Source organism: Fusarium tjaetaba (genome assembly GCF_013396195.1).
Source record: "Fusarium tjaetaba strain NRRL 66243 chromosome Unknown NRRL66243_c0000067, whole genome shotgun sequence".
Taxonomy (NCBI): Eukaryota; Fungi; Ascomycota; class Sordariomycetes; order Hypocreales; family Nectriaceae; genus Fusarium; species Fusarium tjaetaba.
In genome coordinates this window covers 49,849-69,156 of record NW_023501263.1, presented here as the reverse complement: position 1 = coordinate 69,156, position 19,308 = coordinate 49,849, and the positions used below count along the sequence as shown (strand labels likewise).

Here is a 19,308-nt window from a genome sequence, read left to right as displayed (position 1 = left end):
TGTTTCACCTTCTGTGAAAAAGCATTTCCCAGCTCCCAGTACCTTGGCTCCTTGTTCGGTGAGCAACATAAACGCCCAACACACGGGATCCGTGCTTTGCTGTTGGTCAGAACACCTTCCTAAGCGCCGGCTTTGAGCCTTTGGCTTGCTCGGTGCAGTGCTCAGCTTCACTCGGAAACCACGTCATTGCCCATGGTCTGACATTTATGCTCCCCTCTAGCTATTTAGCGGTTGAGCAGAGTCCTTGAGCACGGTGACTGAGCAGCTCGCAAGGGTAGTGAGTAAGCCACGAGTCAGTAACGGCGCGTTCCACGAGCGACAGAGCACATATGGGCAGGCGTAGTCGCTCTTTGCTCGTCGCATACTCAAAATTTGTTATCGGTTTGCTCGTGAGCAGGAGGGAGCTTGATGAGGTGCTGAGTTGAAGGCCATGTAACCCGAGTCGTAGAAATGAGCAGCTCGTTGAAGCTTATAAGTAGCCCGTTAACATCCTCAAATGAAGCTCTATCACCGATTCAGAAACAGGGCTCAGAGGTTTATCGGCAAACGAAGAATCGTCGCCCAGAATTGAACAGAAGTGACCACAGCCTACGCACAACCAACGATGCCTCAAGAAACAACCCAAGCTGAGAAGATCGGTTCAAACCAACCTCAGTACAACCACGGCGGTAAGCACCTACAGCAAGTCAGAAGTGCTTTACTTACAGTTGCCAAGCACTGTCCCCAGCCATGCAGAGCTGGTTGAGCCAGTCAAAACAAGCGGAACCTTGGTCACCTGTGCAGGTGCAAACACAACCAGCAAGGACTCGAGCGGCTGAACCGCCCAAGTTATGACAAAGAAAACCCACTACAAGGGACACAAAAAGTTTGGTTAGGTAGATTACTCATTGCAAGCTGGCAAGTCATTGTTTGGATGGAAAAGGTCTTGGATTCTGAACCACAACGAGGCTTGGTAGTTGATCTCTGCTTTAAATAGACCGCATCCCCCAGTTCATCCCTCAGAGCCTTGTTTACTCTTCACATACATTCTGAATCTCAGTACACCAGGGAATGCATTTGTGCTTGCTCCTCCAAGTTCGTTAGTCGCGGTATGCCTGCTCCTGCGAACACATGTAGCCTCGCCGACTGAGTTTCATCCTTCGCTACCCATCTGTTATTCCCTTCGTATCGAGTCGCTACCTCCATAACTTCACTACTACGGAGCCATTTTGCTTTGTTCTTCGATTTCCCTTCGTGGACGAGCGTGCGATGCCTCATGGCGCTGTTCTTACCCCAGTCAAGCCCTAAATACAGACTCTGAGAGCCCAAGTGTTTTACTTCTCGCATCGTTTCAGTCCATCGACATATAACCCTTCGCTGAAGAGCAGCTAACTGACCGATTCCGTCACAAACCTTCAAGCATATCCACGACCGTCGTGGCAAGTCATTGTCAAACCGAAATGCAAACCCGGTAACACCACATCTCAATGACCGAACAGATCACAGATTCGGAGACACAGCGGCGACAGAGTACTCGAAAAAATGGTAACGCAGTATGGGGCGAGTTCTTGTTGATTGGAGTAGCCATCTCGCTTCAAATTCCCGGTGAGGCTCTCGTCGTAACTGCATGGGAATTGAAGATGCTATGAATCGCTTGACAGAGGGTAGTCGCCGACCCTGTAACTGAGGAAAGGGTCGTCTGCCATTTGAAGAAACAACACGGGGTCTTTTTACGTCGCGAAATCGATATTTGCGAGGTGCTCTCTAATATAATGCTAGTATTTATGAACCTGACTCTTATCTATACTATACTCTGACATCGTAGGCTTTCCAACCGTAGACAATCCGACTCCATGCTAATCACATTTGAACCGCCACAAGTATTTAGTCACTTCACAATAGCTTCAACGCTCTACTTTGGCCCTATTCTCTCCCAGTCCTGTTTTGCCTGGTAAGCCAATCGATGAAACTTCAAACGCACCCTGTCCTTCACCGAAATGTCAAGTTCAATGCCTGTGGTCTTTGCCCCTTGTGATGCCAGTTTTGGCTTTCTTTTGGCAAGCTCTCTGGTGCCGTTTCATGTTGTAAGAACGATTGCTGGTATAAGCGCGGCACTTGGGGCACAATAAGACTCTACCAGCCCAGTGTTAGAACCCGGCATGTAGCCAGCTTTGAGCGACACACCTTTTGTTGTCATGGACCTTGGAGACACCTTGCTCTGGTGACATGAAAGGCGACAAAACGGAGGGTACTCTTTCTAATACTGAGGAAGTGTCGTAGCTATGCAGTTTGGCGTATTCATCCGGCGATTCAGTGATACTAAGGGCCTGCTGGGACCATGGCTGGGGCGAAGTGATAGGCTGCGATAGGGAGCTTGAGTGAGAGACAGTATTGAAGATCAATGACTGACCGATTTGGGCAGCAGTAGTTGCTTGGAACGATAAGTCCCATAGTCGTGTATCAACATTGTGAAGATGCGTGAGGCCCATCTCAGTCAAAATTGTTGAGCTATGATCCATGCCTGAGATACAATGCAATGGATGCCCAGCATATGCGTGGTAACAGCAGGTGGTAATAGGCACGAGCTACACATATTAAGGGTGTCTAAGTATATATATATATATATATCTATATGTTGTTCTATTGTCCCTTCGTCTCATCGCATTTCAAATAGGTGACTTCTGCAGTGAGAGTAGCTCCGTACTCATCGAGCCCTGAATCAGTTGGTGGGGCTGTCAGAGGATCAATCCCTGAAGGATAACCAACATGGGGGACGTGTCTTATAGCCTTTAGGGCATTTCGAACCGATTATGATAAGCCATGGCTTTTCTGGCATCTTGAAGAGTTGAATGAAACGTAGATCTTTACCATAGTTGGCTCCTTCCCGCAGAGGATCGCTCAGTTCCAGGATTACCCTGCGAGCTGCTGTGCAGATCAACCGTGGGACCGGGGCGGGAGAGGCTGTCGCTCTACAAGGAACATATAATCTGAACCTGCTGGGGATCGACACGAAGGAACTTCCTTAGGTTAGTCTCGTCGGACTGGGGCTACACAGAATATCATCACTTGATATCAGGCGTTCAAATCCAACGCTGGCACATCTATATTAGGGACATGGCGGTCTCTTCAGGAAAGCCCCTCCACGGTGGCTAAGCGGTTCAGTGACGCAGGCAAACTCACCTGACGTCGTTGCTACCTTAGACGTGCGATCCTTTGCTTTGCAATTTGAAGTTCTGCAGCAGCCAGACCGTGGAGCTGGCATGCAATACTTCGAATAGGTACGACGAATTTGCATCTCATTTTATCCGACGAGTGAACTGACATGTAGCAAAGCTCTTTTATGTAATATAAGAAATATTTCTCTACCAAAACTAATAATCTTCAAGGCTCAATGAGCCCGTCAGTCGGAAATCTGAGGCTTCTGTCTCCCAACAGTTCGCAGACGTTGCAGTCTCAAAGTCACCATTCCAGAGACCAACAATCCTAACGCTTCTTTCGCCTCTCGCACTAGGAGTCGAGTAATAGCATAAAAAAGCTTCAAAATTTCCTTCTCTTCTTCTTATGAGGCTTGGTGATTCCTTTGATGTGTACCATAGTGTCTCTCCATGGTGTTTTCGCCATGCTAGGTTTAACATGCTATACGAATGGTAGCTTGAGCATTCGCATTTGGGGCAAGACAATTGTGTTCTAGGCAAGAATCAGTATATACTACAGTTGAAAGAGAAAAGTGTAATTTAGAGACATACAGCTTAGCAGTTGGCACGGGGGTCGATGTCGAAGGCGTTGGACTCTCCTGAACGCCTTGGACCCGGTCACGAAACTCTTACACTGTCGCTTAGCAACAGCTGAAAATATACATGTTAACTCAGTTCTCAGAGACCTCATTCGTCGCAATAAGAGACTCACACTAGCGACACGTTCCATGTAGCTTTTGATGTGCTCGATGCTTTGCAACAAGCCCTGATCGAAGAATGCTTCCACGACGGAGACTGTTCCACGAGCTGGTAGGTCCATCGTGTACTTTTCTGACAAAGGGGCTGCCCTCTATCTGCTTCCTCTTTCTGGGTCGCTCTTGGCTCCAAGCAAAAAGACATGACCGGAGGTCTTTTGACACCAGTCGGCAGCCGGCAAGCTTGAACCAGAAGGCCTCATGTTCTCACATATACTCCAGTGCAGCTGTAAACACAGGTGTTTGTTGCAGTGTTACTAGAGTACCATCAATCGGGGTGCTTGATAGCGGTCGGCTGTGCGAGTCGTGGGTAGAACTGGCGGCGATTGGGCCGCCAGCGTTGGGTGACGGCGTCGCGTACGACACCCTGGATTGCATTGATGTCGAGGTCGGGGGTTTGTACTGGTCCTGGATCGAAACTCGGTCTCTGATATCATCATCCTCAATGGCCATGCGATATTTACCAAGGTCTCCAAGACACTCGATCCACGTATCCTCGCCGGGACCAGAGACTAATCTTTGGATCTGTCCTGCTTGACGAAGTCCTTGAGCGTCATGGTATTCGGTGCGAATGTTGTTGATAGCGGGAAGTTTGACATTATGAGAAACATCGACAAAATTTCCCCAGAGAACTTGCGCTCCCTCTCCAACAGTTCGGATGGAGGCCCACGCATTATCCCGAGCCTGATTTCTGGGGTCGGTGAAATCAGGCTGTGGGTGTGATGCACTGTTGGCCAGAGACGTATTGCACAATGAGTCCAGCCCAAGTACAATGTCGTCCAGACGGCTACTTGAGCGCCTGGCTCTCGAAACAGGTTCCGTTATATTCAGGTGCGTGAAGGCAGCAAAAACACCGTCGACTTTGGCGAGTGTGTTTCCGAGGCGTTTAGCTGCTCTTATGCTCCCGACCCCGGGGCATGAGTAAATGGGGCTGTACTGATTGAGATAAGGCATCTCTACAAGGTTTGTCACTGGCTGGTGAGAATGGGGCTGAGCTTGCGAAAGTGTAAGAGGCAACTGAGATGAAGAAGAAAGGTAAAAATGGTTCGCCCGACGCTCTGAATTTATGTGAGGGCTGGTGCTCCTCCTCTCCAGCTCACGGGACCATGCGGCTCTCCATGACGGGAGCACGGCCCGAACGGGTTTCTACACTTGATATGGGATCGGCGGGCTAGAATACCTCAGTGCATGCTCATTCTAACCATAATGAGTGATTGTGGCTTGCTCATTGCGTTGCCCAAACGCAATTACTCGTTGGATTGAGCTGGGGAGAGCCAGCTAAGCAAGATCTCGAGCCAACAGGTATGAGCCACCTCAGTTACTCATGACCTACTCATTCTGCTCACGAGTGATTGATGAGCTCAACGAGCAAATCATGAGCTTGATGAGATGTCATCACCAATCGAAGTCGCTTGACTGCGCAACAAAGTATGTGAGCAGGAGGAGTTGCTCATGGGTTTGCTGAGCTTGCTCGTTGTTGGTTCATGAGAAGCTGGTGGACTGAGAGGTGCAAAATGAGTGCAGTCGGCAGTAGCAAAGATGATGGATCTTGGTGAGCTCAATTTGCAATTGAGCTGAGAATCTCTCGTGGATTGCTCAAGTACTGTTTCTGAGCTGCTCATGAGTGTTGGGGATGGCGAGGCATTGAGCGACTGAGCGACCTGCAAATGATCTTTGAGTAAATCGGGCTTCTTGAACATGATATACATATTTTGTTAGCAGAAGGTAGAATGATGGTTCCCCAATAGTCTCATCGAACAATACATTGTCATTCAGAAACAATCCCCCACGTGCCTTCAATCATGCCTCAAGAAACTGGTTCTCGGCCTCAAACTCACAACAACGGTAAGCAAACACAGCCAATCAGGTGCCCATAAGAGTTTTCCCTTTCATTATCGAAAGGGACTACGTCAGTAATGCTTCAAACCTGGGTCGCCGAGTCGAGAGAGCCTGGGCCTTGGTCATCCGTGCATGCGACAGCCCAACAAACGGAGACTCGGCCGAGCCACTCAGCTGAAACTCCCAAGTTGTGGCGGCCAATGGCCAACTTGAGCGCCACAACACAATTGTGTTGTCGCATCGAACTCGAGAAATAAGGAAGTCGAAGTAGCGTTGGGCGTGACGCAGGTGTTGATCTAGATGGCTACATCAATAATCAATCAAATGAAGACATTGTTTAGACTTGTTCATCTGCGATGTCCATAGAGAATTGCCAGAAGCTGTTCAGAAAATCAGATATGGTTTGCTTACTGCTACGATTCGCCTTGCAGAACTGGTTGGAGCAGCCGAAACGTGCAAAGCCCTGTTTATGCAGACATAAGCAACAGACCCCGAGAGGCTGAATTGCGAGGCGCTTCACAGCCCATGTCATTGCGCACTCTACACTGGCAGGCAGCTGGTCTTCCTACATACATTAGTGGAAGTCTCATGGGGATTGGTAGACAGCAGTGCTGATTGACAGTGTTGGAAGCCACCGCTAATGAAAAGGCGTTTAATTGTTCCCTACCTTACCTTTTGTATACCCGCTGTTCCCGTTAATATCCATAAGCAGTTTCTATGTGCTCCCTCCCAGTGCTACTCTACAAATCATGTAACTAATGGTCGCTGCGCGAGTTCCTGAAACGCTGTTTGCTGCAGTCATTCTAGTTTACTCATCTAGATCCATCACTCCCTCAGTACGAGAACCCTGTCTCCGCCGTCTCGCGATTCAATTGCCTTCCGTCTCTTGTTCGATGGTTCATTGCATTCATTTGCGTGGATGAGTGCGCGATGCCTTGTGGTGTTGTGTTTCCTCTTGCTACTGTATGTACAGTCAGGGCACTGATGAAGTTTCCTACAATCATTAGTGCATGATTTCTCAATGAGCTCAGCTTCATCGACTTGCCCCTTTCCGCTCCCGCTGGAAGCTCGAATCCAGTCGCTGAACTCTTGACGGGATGTCTTGTCGTCGAATAGTAGCTACACCCAGTTAGGTCAATCCAAGATCTGCCCTTTATGGTACGAGGTTAGCTTACATCTGCTAGCCCTTCCATGTAAAACTCGATGTTTTCGATACTCTGGAGGAATCCCCAATCCACAAATGTGTCCACTATAGATATTATACCGGATGAAGTCTTGTCTTGGGTACGTCTGGCAGACAATAGCTTCTGGATATATGATGTCCGTATGTGCTTCTTCTGCGCCCATCGCTCTTGGCACCATGACTGGCAGGATGCGATATCCTTGGAGACTAAACCGCGACCAGCAAGCTGGAACCAGAATTGACCGTTGTCGTGAATGAATTCGCGGATGGCTATATATACAGAATTGGTCTGTAACGAATTGGCACTCGTTGTTATTCCCACGAGGGATCGATCGTCGGGCTCGTGGAGAGGATTCATGTCGAATTGGCTGCGAGTGAGAGGCTGAGCAACTGGACTTCCATGCGTCCGGAAGGCCAGCATATCCAGCATGGAGAAGTCGACTGAGTTAATTGAGCTTAAGTCGGACCAGATCCCCGACTCTGTATGAGGCTCGGTGTTGTACATTCGTTGTGCGTCGGTTGTCAGACCCGCGAAGCTTTCGAGGCCATGGTCACAGGCTCCAAGATCGTTTGTCGACTCACAATTGGCTAACAACAAGCTCGAACTATCGGACTCGTAAGGAAATTTGAAGCTCCATGGAGTACCTTGAGGGCCGGGGTGTTGATGCGCTTGCTGTGTGTATTTGGCCGGCGATTGCTGATCGAATGGACTGACACAGTGCTTGGCGGGAGGGAGAGATGTGCTTTCGTCGTGTTGCAGACTACGTGTAAAGTAGTAAGGTTCTCTCGAGTTCAGATTCTTAGAACTGCGGTGATTCTGACATTCAGACCAGAGATGACTGGTGAGCTGGCTGAAGGCCCTTCGTTCGTCTTCGTCTTCGATAGCGTCTCGCCATATACGAATGTCGGTTAGGAAACCATCCTGCAACAGCCTTCCTTTGGCATGGAGAATGCGATGAACAACGTAGGATAAGCCACACAACGCAAATATTCTTGCCAAGTTAGTAGGTCTCAGACCAGTCAGGGTATTGCGATACGCAAACACTCCCGCGTAGCGAAGGCCCTGGGCGTCCTCGTAGCCACTGCGTAAGTTGTTGATCACTGCTACGTCTAGGCCTCGAGAGACTTTGACGAACATACCCCATAGCATCTGCATTTCGTCTCTGACAGCTCTTGCAGAAGCCCATGCGAGATCCGAGGCCCGAATGTCATCGTTGATTGAGTGAGATTGTGTACCCAGAGAGTTGTTAAAAGGGATTGCAGTGCGGTCATTGGGAAGATTGTTGGTATATGTCAGGCTCTTGTGCGAACTTGGCTCTGTATGGTCGAGATAGATGAAAGCAGCAAGAAGTCCATCAACTTCCGCAAGAGCTCTGTCACTCATCCTCACGGAGACTAATGGTTGATCGCTGTTGTTGGTAGAGGGTGAAGAGAAGTAGTTATTGTAGTGTCTCCAGCACGTAGTATAGTCTGATGCTTTAATATATCTATCATTTATACCGCTGATCCTTCTTCAACTTTCAGTTTCCTCGCTGAGGCTGCATGTCTAGCATGTATGCCAGACAGCGGATACCTGCGTGCCCGGGGCCCGCAGTGGAATGAGAGGCGAGTCTGAACCATGATTAGGAGTGGAGAAACAAGGGCTACCTCAGTCGCAAGTATTTTCCTCCTTGTCTGAGGCATTTTAAGTACCTGAGTTGGATGTAACAAACTTGACGACAAGGGTTATTCCTAGTACCGGTCAATTCGGTAGTGATCGAACATCGCAACTAACAAGGCCAGACCACAATCGATTGTGAGCTTTTGGTGGTAAGTCACCAGTACGCATCTAATGTTATCCCCTCAGGTAGGCGCAAAAAGTTGTCTCTTGAGATGGATGCAATTTTTGAACCGGTGTATCTTTCTACCCTTGATGTATTGGTGATTGTATCACGATTGAACATTTTACAAGATTAGCAGAGACCACAGCTGTGTAGTGTATAGAACATAAATGCTGCATTTCCTATGTAGTAACATTGATATAATTCCCAGTCCATTATGAAACAAATCGTATAAGAGTAATCGCTCTCATCCCGCTCCCATACAACACAGCACCATGCTTCCTCCTCAGCCTACTTCAACTGCCAAGGAGGGGTCAGGGACAGACACACCCTCTCAGCGTCAGTCAGCCAGTCAGAATCCATGATCCGTTGCTAACATCCAGAAGGCGAGCCATCTGTAATGCTGTTAGCTTGGTCGATGGAGCCAAAACACGTCGAGGTCTGGTCCTCCGAGCGCGCAATCTCACAGGCCAATGAGAAATGCATCATGAACGCTACTTGGATCACGAAATCCTAGCATTCGCCCGTTCTTATTGTTCGCCATGAACGTACACGAGCTGTTCCGTTGAGAAGGCAAACAGAAGCTTGTTTTGAGACAATGTCCTTATGAAAAAGTAGGCTGATGGCCGAGAGGGCTGACATGGTTGGGGTTCACTGGGTCATTAATGAGATAGACTACATGGCATAAGGCTTTTATGCCATGACAAATATTCTATTGTTCAAGTATATGGCCGTCTGCCTTGACTTGTCTTACAATTAGTTCGCCATGCGTCTCAATGGGTGAGCCTCCGTGTTAAACACCCACTCATCCAGACTAATAACCTCCTCATCCTCAAACATCAGATAAAAGTATTTCAATGTCTCCGCCATCCAAAAGCTCTCCATGTAGTCTTTATGCTTGATCTCTTCAGCCCCAACATCCTCCACCGCCGCAAACGCATCATCCGTCTCAGTAGCAGCGCGAATCGCAGTCCACATGTTCCACGCAATGTCCCGAAGGTCTTCTTTGCCGGTGATGCGGTAGAGATAAAAGATAGACTCGATAGTCTCAGGTCGGAGGAGGTATGATGCTTCTCTTGCGCGGAAACCGAGAGGCTCTTTCTTGTAATTCGGGTCGAAGGCGCAGGGCTCGAGGGTTGGACAACGTTCGACTTGCACGATTTCCGGCATGAGACCGGAAGGATACGCGGCGTATGCTTTTGCGCAGCCACGGGCAAGCTTCTCGCCGATAACGACGTGGTCATCTCGTCCGAGAGCTCTGCCGCCTAGGGCATACATGCCTCCAGCGAAGCAGGTCAAATGCTCTACGCCTGTACTCAATCGCGATTCCTTGACTCGAGGAGGGAATGATGCCTCACCCAGCATGAGAACATCATCTTGATCGGGGAGCATCGGTCGGAACATCAAGTGCTTAATTCCAGCGTCTGCAGCAGCGAGATACATCTTCCCATACTTTGGTTCAAGACCCTGCAAGAGGACATATTCCTTGACGAGGTACTCGTACAGCGAGTCGCCGTTAGCGCCCATGCCAAACGTGTCATCGGTGACTTTGAATCCATCCTCAGCATTAATCTGAAGAGGCCAGAGTCCAGGAATAGCGGTCTCGTTTTGCGTTCGCTCAAAAGCTTTGGTGATGTAGTCGATAGCGTCGTAGTATTTGGGATTACCGGTCTGCTGCGACAAACGTGTGAACTCCATGCTCATACTACCCAAACTAGCAGCGCTCTGTCGTGGTTCTGGATGCCCCGTCCCTTCCTTTAGGGTCTTGAATCTGATCGTATGCGGTGGCATATGCTCCGGGTTGTCGAAAGTGCCGTATAAAAGATCTCCCAGCTCAATCGCCTTGGCCAGCAAGGCGCTCTCTCCACTGAGCTCATAAGCCGAAAGTAAACCTCCCAGATGTCGAATTGTCGTCTCAAAAACATTGAATCCATCGGCGGTCGGAATATCCCAATCCATGCGAGTCACAAAGTCAACAGCTCTGTAAAACTCCCGCTTCATACCCATGATCCACAACGTGTCGAGATTGTCGCAGATGGTCGCAGCCCACCCACCAAAAGTATCACGACCCTCCAAGCTCAAAGGCTTCAATTCATCACTTCCCCAAGCATATTTCTCATAAGACCTCCAAGTCTTTTTAAATGCTTGCTTGATGTCCTTTCGTCTCTGATCCGCAGTCTCAAGCTCACGTTTTCTCAATTCGGGATTGGAAAAGTCGTGCTGGATACGCGGTAAACTGACTGGTGAACCTCGCGGGGGCTTGGCCATGCTGCTGATGGTCAATGGATACCGGAGGGTGTGTTTGCTCCAGTCATAGCTGCTGGGGATGAATTGAATGCTAGGGCCTGATATTTCGCTGAAAAGGCAGTAGAATACGAGTAACGCGATGAAGAGCGATAACAATGCCCTGGACGGGGTGAATGGCAGACCTACGCCCATTTTGATGAAGTAGCACTCAAAAAATAAAGAAATAAAGAAATAATAAGGAATGATGCGGTGTCAATTCAAGTCACCATTGGGAAGACAGAGGGCGTGAGAATACTACCTAAACTCAATGCCGACCGTGAGAAAGATGAACAGGTGAAGAACAGTTGGGGTCAGCTACGATCTTATAACAACTAAAGGGATCGGGAACAAGGATTCGAGACAAGTTCCCCCCCACATGCTGACACGCAAGCTTCAGCTTCTAAGAATAAAACATAATCTGCAGACGCGAGATGCGCAGTCACTTTTACCGTCTTTAGTGTCCAAGTATGACATATCAGGTGGAGGAAGGGATATGCACGGTCTTGTTTCTCGTATCACTCACTGAGAAAAGGGCGATTTTCAGGGGTGCATGCCCTGAGAGTTAAAAGTCAAAGCTGCTGACGGGCTGAAACCCCCTGATTAGCCTCCAGCCAAGGAATAGTTCATGATGCCACGGATAATTTAGATGAGAAAAAGCTTGGTATTGCATCGCCAAGACTAGACTTGACGATTTTGAGGTTGGTGCTTTTACCGGATGTGATTCTAGCTTCCGACGATGTTAAGGTTAACTGAACATCATTTGTGGCGGTGCTGGTCCTGTCAAGCCACAGCTAACTTTGCCTCACCGCCAAAAAATCAAATTCTGCCACTTTTCCAGCTCTGACAAGCGCCGACGATTAATTCTTTCGCATCTCGTCGAACACACAACACAACCCGCCAAAATGTCGTCTATGCGAAATGCCGTGGCGCGACGCCCTCACAGAGAGCGTGCGCAGCCTCTAGAACGTCGAAGACTCGGTCTTCTCGAGAAGCACAAGGTTTGTAGACCTCCCAATACCCCACTGGAGCAGCTTTTGACGATTGTAGGATTACTCGCTTCGAGCCAAGGACTTCAACAAGAAGAAGGCGCAGCTCAAGAACCTCAAAGAAAAGGCGGCCGAGCGAAACGAGGATGAATTCTACTTTGGTATGATGTCCCGAAAGGGACCGGGCTCCAGGATCCAGGATGGCAAGCGATGGAGCGGAACAGTCGAGGGCGATCGGGGAAATAAGGCGATGGACGTTGAGACCGTGCGGCTTTTGAAGACGCAGGATATCGGATACATTCGAACGATGCGACAGGTTGTTGCGAAGGAGGTGGCAAGACTAGAGGAACAGGTTGTTCTGACACGAGGTTTCGACAAGCTTGACGAGGATGAGGACGACGAAGACGAGGGCAGCGACTCCGAATTCGACTTTGCGACCGCCCCGTCAAGACCTAGAGAGCCCCGAAAGATTGTATTCATGGACGACGAAGAGCAGCGCGAGGAAACAATACTAGATATCGAGGACGAAGATGGCGCGGACAAGACAGTCGACGATGACGAGAAGAAGGAGGAAGATTTCGAGCGCGCAAAGGCCCTCCGCCGCCTTCGTCGCCAATTGGAGAATGCACGAAAGAAGCTCAAGGCGCTCACAGACGCAGAGGGCGAACTAGAGATCCAGCGCGCAAAGATGGCCAAGACAGCGACGTCGGGAGGAACGACACGCAAAGGAAAGAAGATCATGGTGCGGACACGGAAGCGATAAATCATCAACGGAATCAGTATTCATTTGGGGCTTTCTTTGTCATTTCGTGTTCAGTTCGTTACGGCTCGCTAGCTAATAGATACCCTTCAAAACACCATGGGTTTATGATACAGAAAAGAAGAACTGGCCGCGCTCAATCGAATTAAGAATAAAATGTTCCGTGTCCTCATTAATACTTTGATCCTATACACTTATAACACCCCTTGAATGCGAAACCGACGCATTTGAAGCTTATCGTCAATATCCAGATGAAGCACGCAAACAGGCCCTTGACAATCTTGACGATCACGCGGATCAAAAAGGGTAATTTATCCTCCTTCTCTCGCGGCTTGCTTTTACCCAGACTCTCGTCTTGGCTCTCAACGTCAATCTCGAACGACTCCATGTGGCGCTTCTTTCGCTCATCGCGTTTGCCGATTTTGCTCAGCCGCTTTTCCTGCTTGGCTGTGAGGATGAGAGGAGGCGGTGGTTCAAATACTTCCATGGCCGGAGTATTCTTCTCATCCGCTGATGCGACGAGCATAAGAGCTGTGACTGCGACGTCGACTATGAAGTAGGACTCTATCTTTGCGGCGATGCCAGTGTCGATCTCGAGCCACCCACCGCCTGTGCCATCGCGCGTGAGCTTGGCGAGATGTTGGGGTGATTCGTTGTGCTCGAGGGTATATTCTACGCGCGACCAAGACGGTGAGCGCTCGATGGTCACGCAGAATGGTGTTGCGAGGGACGGGTGTACGAGGAAATGGTGCGAACTGTCTTCGTCCCAGACGAGACGGGCGCATTCGCGCTCTGCTAGCATGACGGACTGAGGATCTTGAGCGCGCTCGATGGCCATTTTTGTAGCGGGCGTTGGCATGAGAAGAGCGACGAGGCCATCGTTTGGAGGATGACGACGGGATTCTTCCTCGAGGGTCGTGGTGAGCGCTTCTTGCCAGTGTTTTGTATCGGTGATTTTAGTACCAGACGAATTACTGTTGTGCCCGACAACACCGCTGATGATACTGCTCGCTGAAGAACTAGCTTCAGGCTTGGGCGCTTTGTACGGTTTGTTGGGATCATGTCGTGTGAGAGTAACATATGCCGAAGCAGACGTTGGATCTATACGGAGGTTGTAGAATGGCTGTGATGCTGATGAGAGGCTATACACTGGTGCATCTTTCTCTTGAGCTAGTTTCATGCAGTACACTCTTCCCTCTGATGGTGAAGCTTGCCATCCGTTTGCGACTTTCCAGTAGTTCTTGAGCTGTTCATTCGAACTAACCGTTGGAATCAGCGGTGGTTCCTGTTGTTGGACGTTGCGATGTGGCCATGAAGATTGCGCTGATTGAACGCTCATGGGACTTATGACTGGACTTCTAACGGGATTTCGAGGGGCTGATCCGGAGGGTGTTTCGTGGTATGTCTGACGACTTATGACAGCTCGTGGCATCTGAGTTGGTTGGATCTCTGTGGGGACATAGTTCTGTTGACCGAGCGGTACTTCTGGGTTATAAGCCGGGAAGATAGACCGTAAAGGCTGCGCAGGAGCTTCACCCCCCAAAGGTGGTTTTGCGATTGAACTTCGTGATCGATCACTGCTACTTCTAACAAGGGTGTTACCCTGCGCAAAGCCAGTATCAGACCGTCCAGGGATTTGCACCGTCGGTCTAGGTCGTTGAACCTTTACAGGCTTGGGCGGTTCACTCTGCACGGGCTCGAATTCAATGGGTGTGTGAGCTCTATTCTGGGGAGTCTGTCTCGGCGACGCCGGTCTTGGTTCTGGAGACATCGCCTGTGGTGTTGCGGCCCGTCGGTCACTGGGTGTAGGAGCTCGTCTGTCACTGGGCGTCGGAGCTCTCCTCTCACGAGATTCAGAACGGCGAGGTTTTGGCGTTTGGTTCCGTGATACAGGCAGTGGTTTCGATGAGTTGGGACTCGGGAATAGAGAGAACCCGCCTGGGGTTGGAGTCGACATTCTTCTGTATCAAACAGTATATACTTTCTTCCCAGAAGAGCAGGGGTATCAATAGAGACGTCTAGGCTAGCAAGACGAAGAGAATGCCGATTATGCTGCTATCGCTTCATGATCAAAACAAATTGTCACGTAATATGTTTTCCACATAAACATAAACAACAGCAAGAATTCCCCAGAATGGAAAGCAATGTTGGTTGATATTATATTCTCCCACTCATCGCACTTTTAAGCGCTCGCATCTTGGGACTAACACGGTTAAAAATAGCATCGTGCAGATGGACCAATTGGCGGGGATGTCACACTGCAGCAGGGACCTAAGCGCCCTGGAGGCGCGACTCTCGAGAGGGGAAACTGCAGCGCTATTGGCCGGGGCGAAAAGATTTAGGTTGGGCGGGGAGTGTTTTTACTGGTCTCTGCGCGGGTGATTTGTGTGATATTGTGCGGGGAGTATAAGTCGGTAATGAGCTGAGGAGCGGTTGAGCCTATGAAGATGATGTGAGGGATCATGGATCTGGGAATAGTGGAAGGGCTGGGGATATGGAGAGAGGCGTGGCCAAAATAAACTGGACTCAAGGCTTACCAAGATATACTACACTTACCCAGGTCTTTTATCCCCTAGGATAGAGGCCTTATTTCCGTTTGACCGTCTGTGGCCTTGAAACATCGAGGTTCACCGCTTGATGCACGCAACCCTTTGTTACAGTTACATACATGAACTGCCGATTCCACCACTGAAGACTCTGTTTGTGTTTGGGGGAGAAACAGATGCTGATGAATGTTTGATAAGCAACCTGGCGGCAATTGTCACAATCTGTCGGCTGGGTTGAGTAGTTCTCTATGACGATCTTGGGCATGAGGCTGTTTGGGTATCAGTTGACAAGCATCGATGCATGCTCTTAAACATTTTCGGCGTTGGTCCTCACCCTGTCGAACTCCAGCGTTTGCATATGCTTATCGAGTTGAACTGACTCTTCCATGCCATCTCGGCATTGATCCTGATCATAGTGGTACACTGTCTTGTCTTCACCTTTTATTCTTACATTCCCCCAACGTAATACCCCAAAAACGCCACAGATGCAACAATTCATTATCATTGTCCCTCGCCCCTCGGCCTATCCTTCGCCGTAAGTCCATGTATCCTCTCCCCCCTCTGCTCCATCTCCTTCTGCCTCGACAGCCGCACGTGCTCGGGTAATCCCCACCACTCCCGCATAAACTCCTCCTGGGCCTGTGCGACTCTGGCTTTTCGCTCGCGTTCGCGCTGGCGTTCTATTCGTAGGGCGAACCACTCCTCGCGTGCCTCGTCGTGGGCGGATTGTGTGGCGTGCAGCTTCATGCAGCTGTTCATGGAGCGGTGTTCGGCGCGGCAGGCGAAGGAGACGGTGAATGTGCGGCCGAGGGCGCATGCGGCGAATGCTGGGGTTTGTCAGTGGCCTGATGTTGAAGTTGTATTTTGGGGGTGAAGTTGGTGGTTGAGGTAGAGATGGAGGTGGTGGAGGGGGACGTGCCTTTGATCTCGTCGGCGCATTCTTTTCGGACTTTTTGGTAGAATATGTCTCGGACTTGTGCTTCTTGTGATGCGGAGAGAGGTAGAGGGTTGCGAGAGGGGACTCCGAGCTTCTCCTCTGGCACCGGGGGGTTCTGGACGGCCATTGCGGCCATGGGACGAGCGCGCGAGGCTCGGAGTCGTAGGTATCGTAGATAGAGGGTCTGAGGGAGTTCGAGGAGAGATAAATGTGACGTCGGGGAGGTCGTGGTGGATCGTTGATGGCGAGTGAAGCTATATCGGACGAGAAGCTTGCGGGATCTTGTGAGGTGAGCCGATGAGCAAATTGTGGCAGAATGCCTGACCGCCTTCCACTTTGGGTTTATCGGAAGATGGACTGCACCATGATGCATAAGACTTCATCGAAGGCATCGCCAACTTGATGCATTTGTGCATTTAGATAATTGAGCGATATCCCGTCGTCTCTGTTGAGTATCTTGCAGTTCATCGGCGCCAACGATACTTTGCCATGCCGGTATCGCTCTGGCCAAACGCCACGTCTCCAATATGAAGCACAAAGTGTCAGCGTGAACGCCCTAAATGCCTCAGGCGACACAATAAATTACATTCAATAAACTTTGGCCATTGAGTTTCTATTTTGCGGAGATTGTGTTGAATTTCCAGGCACCTTTAGGCAGCATCGCTGGCTTATTGGTGTTGTCTCGGTTGCGGTGACCTCAAGAACCAGGCAGCAGGGAGCAAGAAAACACCGGACCTTAATACGGCGTACAAGGTGTTGAAATAAATTTAGCAAAAGGTATCCTAACTCTGTACTAAACTCATCCTAAACTTATACTAAATTACCCAAGTCTTTTTGTCATTAGGATCAAGGACCTGTGCTTTCTTTCCTCCCCTAGCCAGGGCTTGCTTGGATCACCATTGTTGTTGCACCAACATTGAGACTTTGCGTGAGTATCACCGTAAATTTTAACAATCATGGTACATGTTTTCCAACCCTTGTTTGTGAGTAATGCTGCTGGACTTTAAGGTATGAGTTGAGAAGTGGTGTATAAAGACCGTCCTCCTCTCCCCAGGCCTTACCACCATCCAGCTTTACAAGTCCATCACATCAGCTTTTCGCACCTGATCGTGACCTACGTCTCAAGTCTTTAAATCAACATGGGATCCCCCGCTACGATCTCTCAGAACATTGAGGAATCGTCTTCCCTCGATGGTCTGCTCTCTGATGTATCCTCCGCCCTAGACAAGCGTGCGGGCAAAGACATCTTTGCCATCGGAGGCAGCGTTGGTGATGATGGTGACTCTACTAATTCGACTGGTAACTCTATCACAATCCGCTGGGATAAGCAGGGGCATGGTCACACTCTCAAGCTACCCCTCAACAAGGATCCTGCCGCTCAAGATGCCTTCAACACCTTGTTGGCCGATTGTCAACCAGCAACCTTCGGCATCGGCAGCCAAGAGGTTCTTGATGAGGAGTACAGAAAAGCGGGGAAGATGAACACCGAAGACTTTTGTACCAACTTCAACCCTTACGAACACGGCATCGTCGATACCATCAATCAGGCCCTAGCCCAAGCCAGTGTCACTGATGCCCGAGGCCTCGGTGTAAAGGCCGAGCTTTACAAGCTCAACGTAAGCCCCTACGATTGAACTTGGGTACCCATACTGATTATACAGGTGTATTCGGGACCTTCTGGCAAGTTCAAGCCTCATGTTGACACTCCACGATCTGATCGCCAGATGGGTTCGCTTGTTGTCAGTCTTCCTGTTGAGCACAAAGGTATGATGCACAAGGCTGCGACTCTGATTCATTGACGCTTACAGGGTTCTAGGGGGGCAGCTTGCGGTTAGACATGGAGGTCGTGAGATTATTTTTGACTGGGCGCCGAAAAGCGCAGAGGCCATTCAGTGGGCGGCTTTCTTTTCTGACTGCGAGCATGAAGTTCTGCAAGTCACTGAAGGGCATCGCGTCACACTGACTTATAATCTCTTCTGGACCAACTATGGCCCGGCTTTGATGTCAGATAATCTTCGGGCTCTGGACCAAGAATCTCTTCATTTCTTCAATGCGCTTGAGAAACTACTTGAGAACAAGCATCTCATGAAAGAAGGTGATCTAAATCTTGACGCCGTCATGTTCACTTACTGATAGCAAAATCTAGGCCTCGTCGGATTTTCTTGCACCCACGCTTACCCTCATACCTCCAAATCATCCACCAATAACCTGCACCACATGCTCAAAGGCATCGACATGGTAGTCTACCAAGCCCTCAAACGTATCCTCGGTACAGCCGAAGTCGCCGCATTGGTAGACGATGAGGAATACAGACACGACCAGCAAGAGTCGATACCAGAGAGGATTGAATGGAAGAAAGAAAACTGGCTGAAGTATCAGCCAGACCAGCCAGAACCCCAAATCACGGAGGCAGAGCAGGACATCTTGGACAATAAGCTAGCTATCGGTCGCCCTCTGAGACCTGCCGTTTATTTCTGGCATGATTATGACAATAGACTTGACCCAGCTGAAGTCAATGCTCAGTATGGACCTGACTGGCAAACTGACAGGAGGAACTTTTATCCTCGAGAAGACGTCACTTGGTTGAATGGCCCGCCTGGGGAGGAGGTTTCGAAAGAACTTGCCGTTGCTTTCATCACGGTCAGTTCGGAGCATATCACCCTAATAACAGAAGTATTGACATGAGTTTATAGTACGGAAATGAGCCTGGTATTGACGCTTACTACACTTCGGCCGTCATTGTCGCAACGGTGGATGGGGCATCCAAGTCAGACGCAGGCACCCAGAGCGGAAGCGTGAGCGATGCAGAGGATTAGCTTTGGGAACATTAACTATCCGGTCTTCCACTAAACAGAGGCTCACAAATGTTTGAGAAGTAAAGTTTATTATGCTAGTCTTCTGTACAAGTTGTGCCTTATGAAATAAAATAGCCTATTCCTCAGCTAAAGTTCTGACATCGGCTTGTGACTCGACGTATCCCTGCCCTTGCTGACTACTCCGTGGCGTGAAAGCCAGAGACGACA

General features: G+C 49.5%; 7 protein-coding genes across 7 annotated transcripts; 2 read left to right on the top strand and 5 right to left on the bottom strand.

The window, feature by feature from the left end:
- Positions 1–4,135: 4,135 nt before the first annotated feature.
- FTJAE_3485 (uncharacterized protein) lies at positions 4,136–4,882 on the bottom strand (the record flags this gene model as incomplete). The annotated part of the gene is made up of 1 exon (XM_037349787.1): positions 4,136–4,882. The coding sequence occupies one exon, from the start codon at positions 4,880–4,882 to the stop codon at positions 4,136–4,138; it is 747 nt and encodes a 248-aa protein (XP_037209415.1).
- A 1,718-nt stretch (positions 4,883–6,600) lies between these two features.
- Positions 6,601–8,334, bottom strand: FTJAE_3484 (uncharacterized protein; the record flags this gene model as incomplete). The annotated part of the gene is made up of 3 exons (XM_037349786.1): positions 6,601–6,725; positions 6,766–6,886; positions 6,943–8,334. The coding sequence occupies 3 exons, from the start codon at positions 8,332–8,334 to the stop codon at positions 6,601–6,603; spliced, it is 1,638 nt and encodes a 545-aa protein (XP_037209414.1).
- Positions 8,335–9,526: 1,192 nt separating this feature from the next.
- On the bottom strand, positions 9,527–11,209 carry FTJAE_3483 (alpha-mannosidase 1a; the record flags this gene model as incomplete). Its single annotated transcript, XM_037349785.1, has 1 exon — positions 9,527–11,209. The coding sequence occupies one exon, from the start codon at positions 11,207–11,209 to the stop codon at positions 9,527–9,529; it is 1,683 nt and encodes a 560-aa protein (XP_037209413.1).
- Positions 11,210–11,958: 749 nt separating this feature from the next.
- Positions 11,959–12,805, top strand: FTJAE_3482 (cgi-94; the record flags this gene model as incomplete). Its single annotated transcript, XM_037349784.1, has 2 exons — positions 11,959–12,054; positions 12,104–12,805. The coding sequence occupies 2 exons, from the start codon at positions 11,959–11,961 to the stop codon at positions 12,803–12,805; spliced, it is 798 nt and encodes a 265-aa protein (XP_037209412.1).
- A 169-nt stretch (positions 12,806–12,974) lies between these two features.
- FTJAE_3481 (uncharacterized protein) lies at positions 12,975–14,759 on the bottom strand (the record flags this gene model as incomplete). Its single annotated transcript, XM_037349783.1, has 1 exon — positions 12,975–14,759. One exon carries the CDS (start codon positions 14,757–14,759, stop codon positions 12,975–12,977), a length of 1,785 nt encoding a protein of 594 aa, XP_037209411.1.
- Positions 14,760–16,103: 1,344 nt separating this feature from the next.
- FTJAE_3480 (cytochrome c oxidase biogenesis) lies at positions 16,104–16,412 on the bottom strand (the record flags this gene model as incomplete). The annotated part of the gene is made up of 1 exon (XM_037349782.1): positions 16,104–16,412. The coding sequence occupies one exon, from the start codon at positions 16,410–16,412 to the stop codon at positions 16,104–16,106; it is 309 nt and encodes a 102-aa protein (XP_037209410.1).
- Positions 16,413–17,424: 1,012 nt separating this feature from the next.
- Positions 17,425–19,101, top strand: FTJAE_3479 (uncharacterized protein; the record flags this gene model as incomplete). Its single annotated transcript, XM_037349780.1, has 5 exons — positions 17,425–17,901; positions 17,947–18,049; positions 18,102–18,380; positions 18,432–18,925; positions 18,979–19,101. 5 exons carry the CDS (start codon positions 17,425–17,427, stop codon positions 19,099–19,101), a joined length of 1,476 nt encoding a protein of 491 aa, XP_037209409.1.
- Positions 19,102–19,308: the final 207 nt, after the last annotated feature.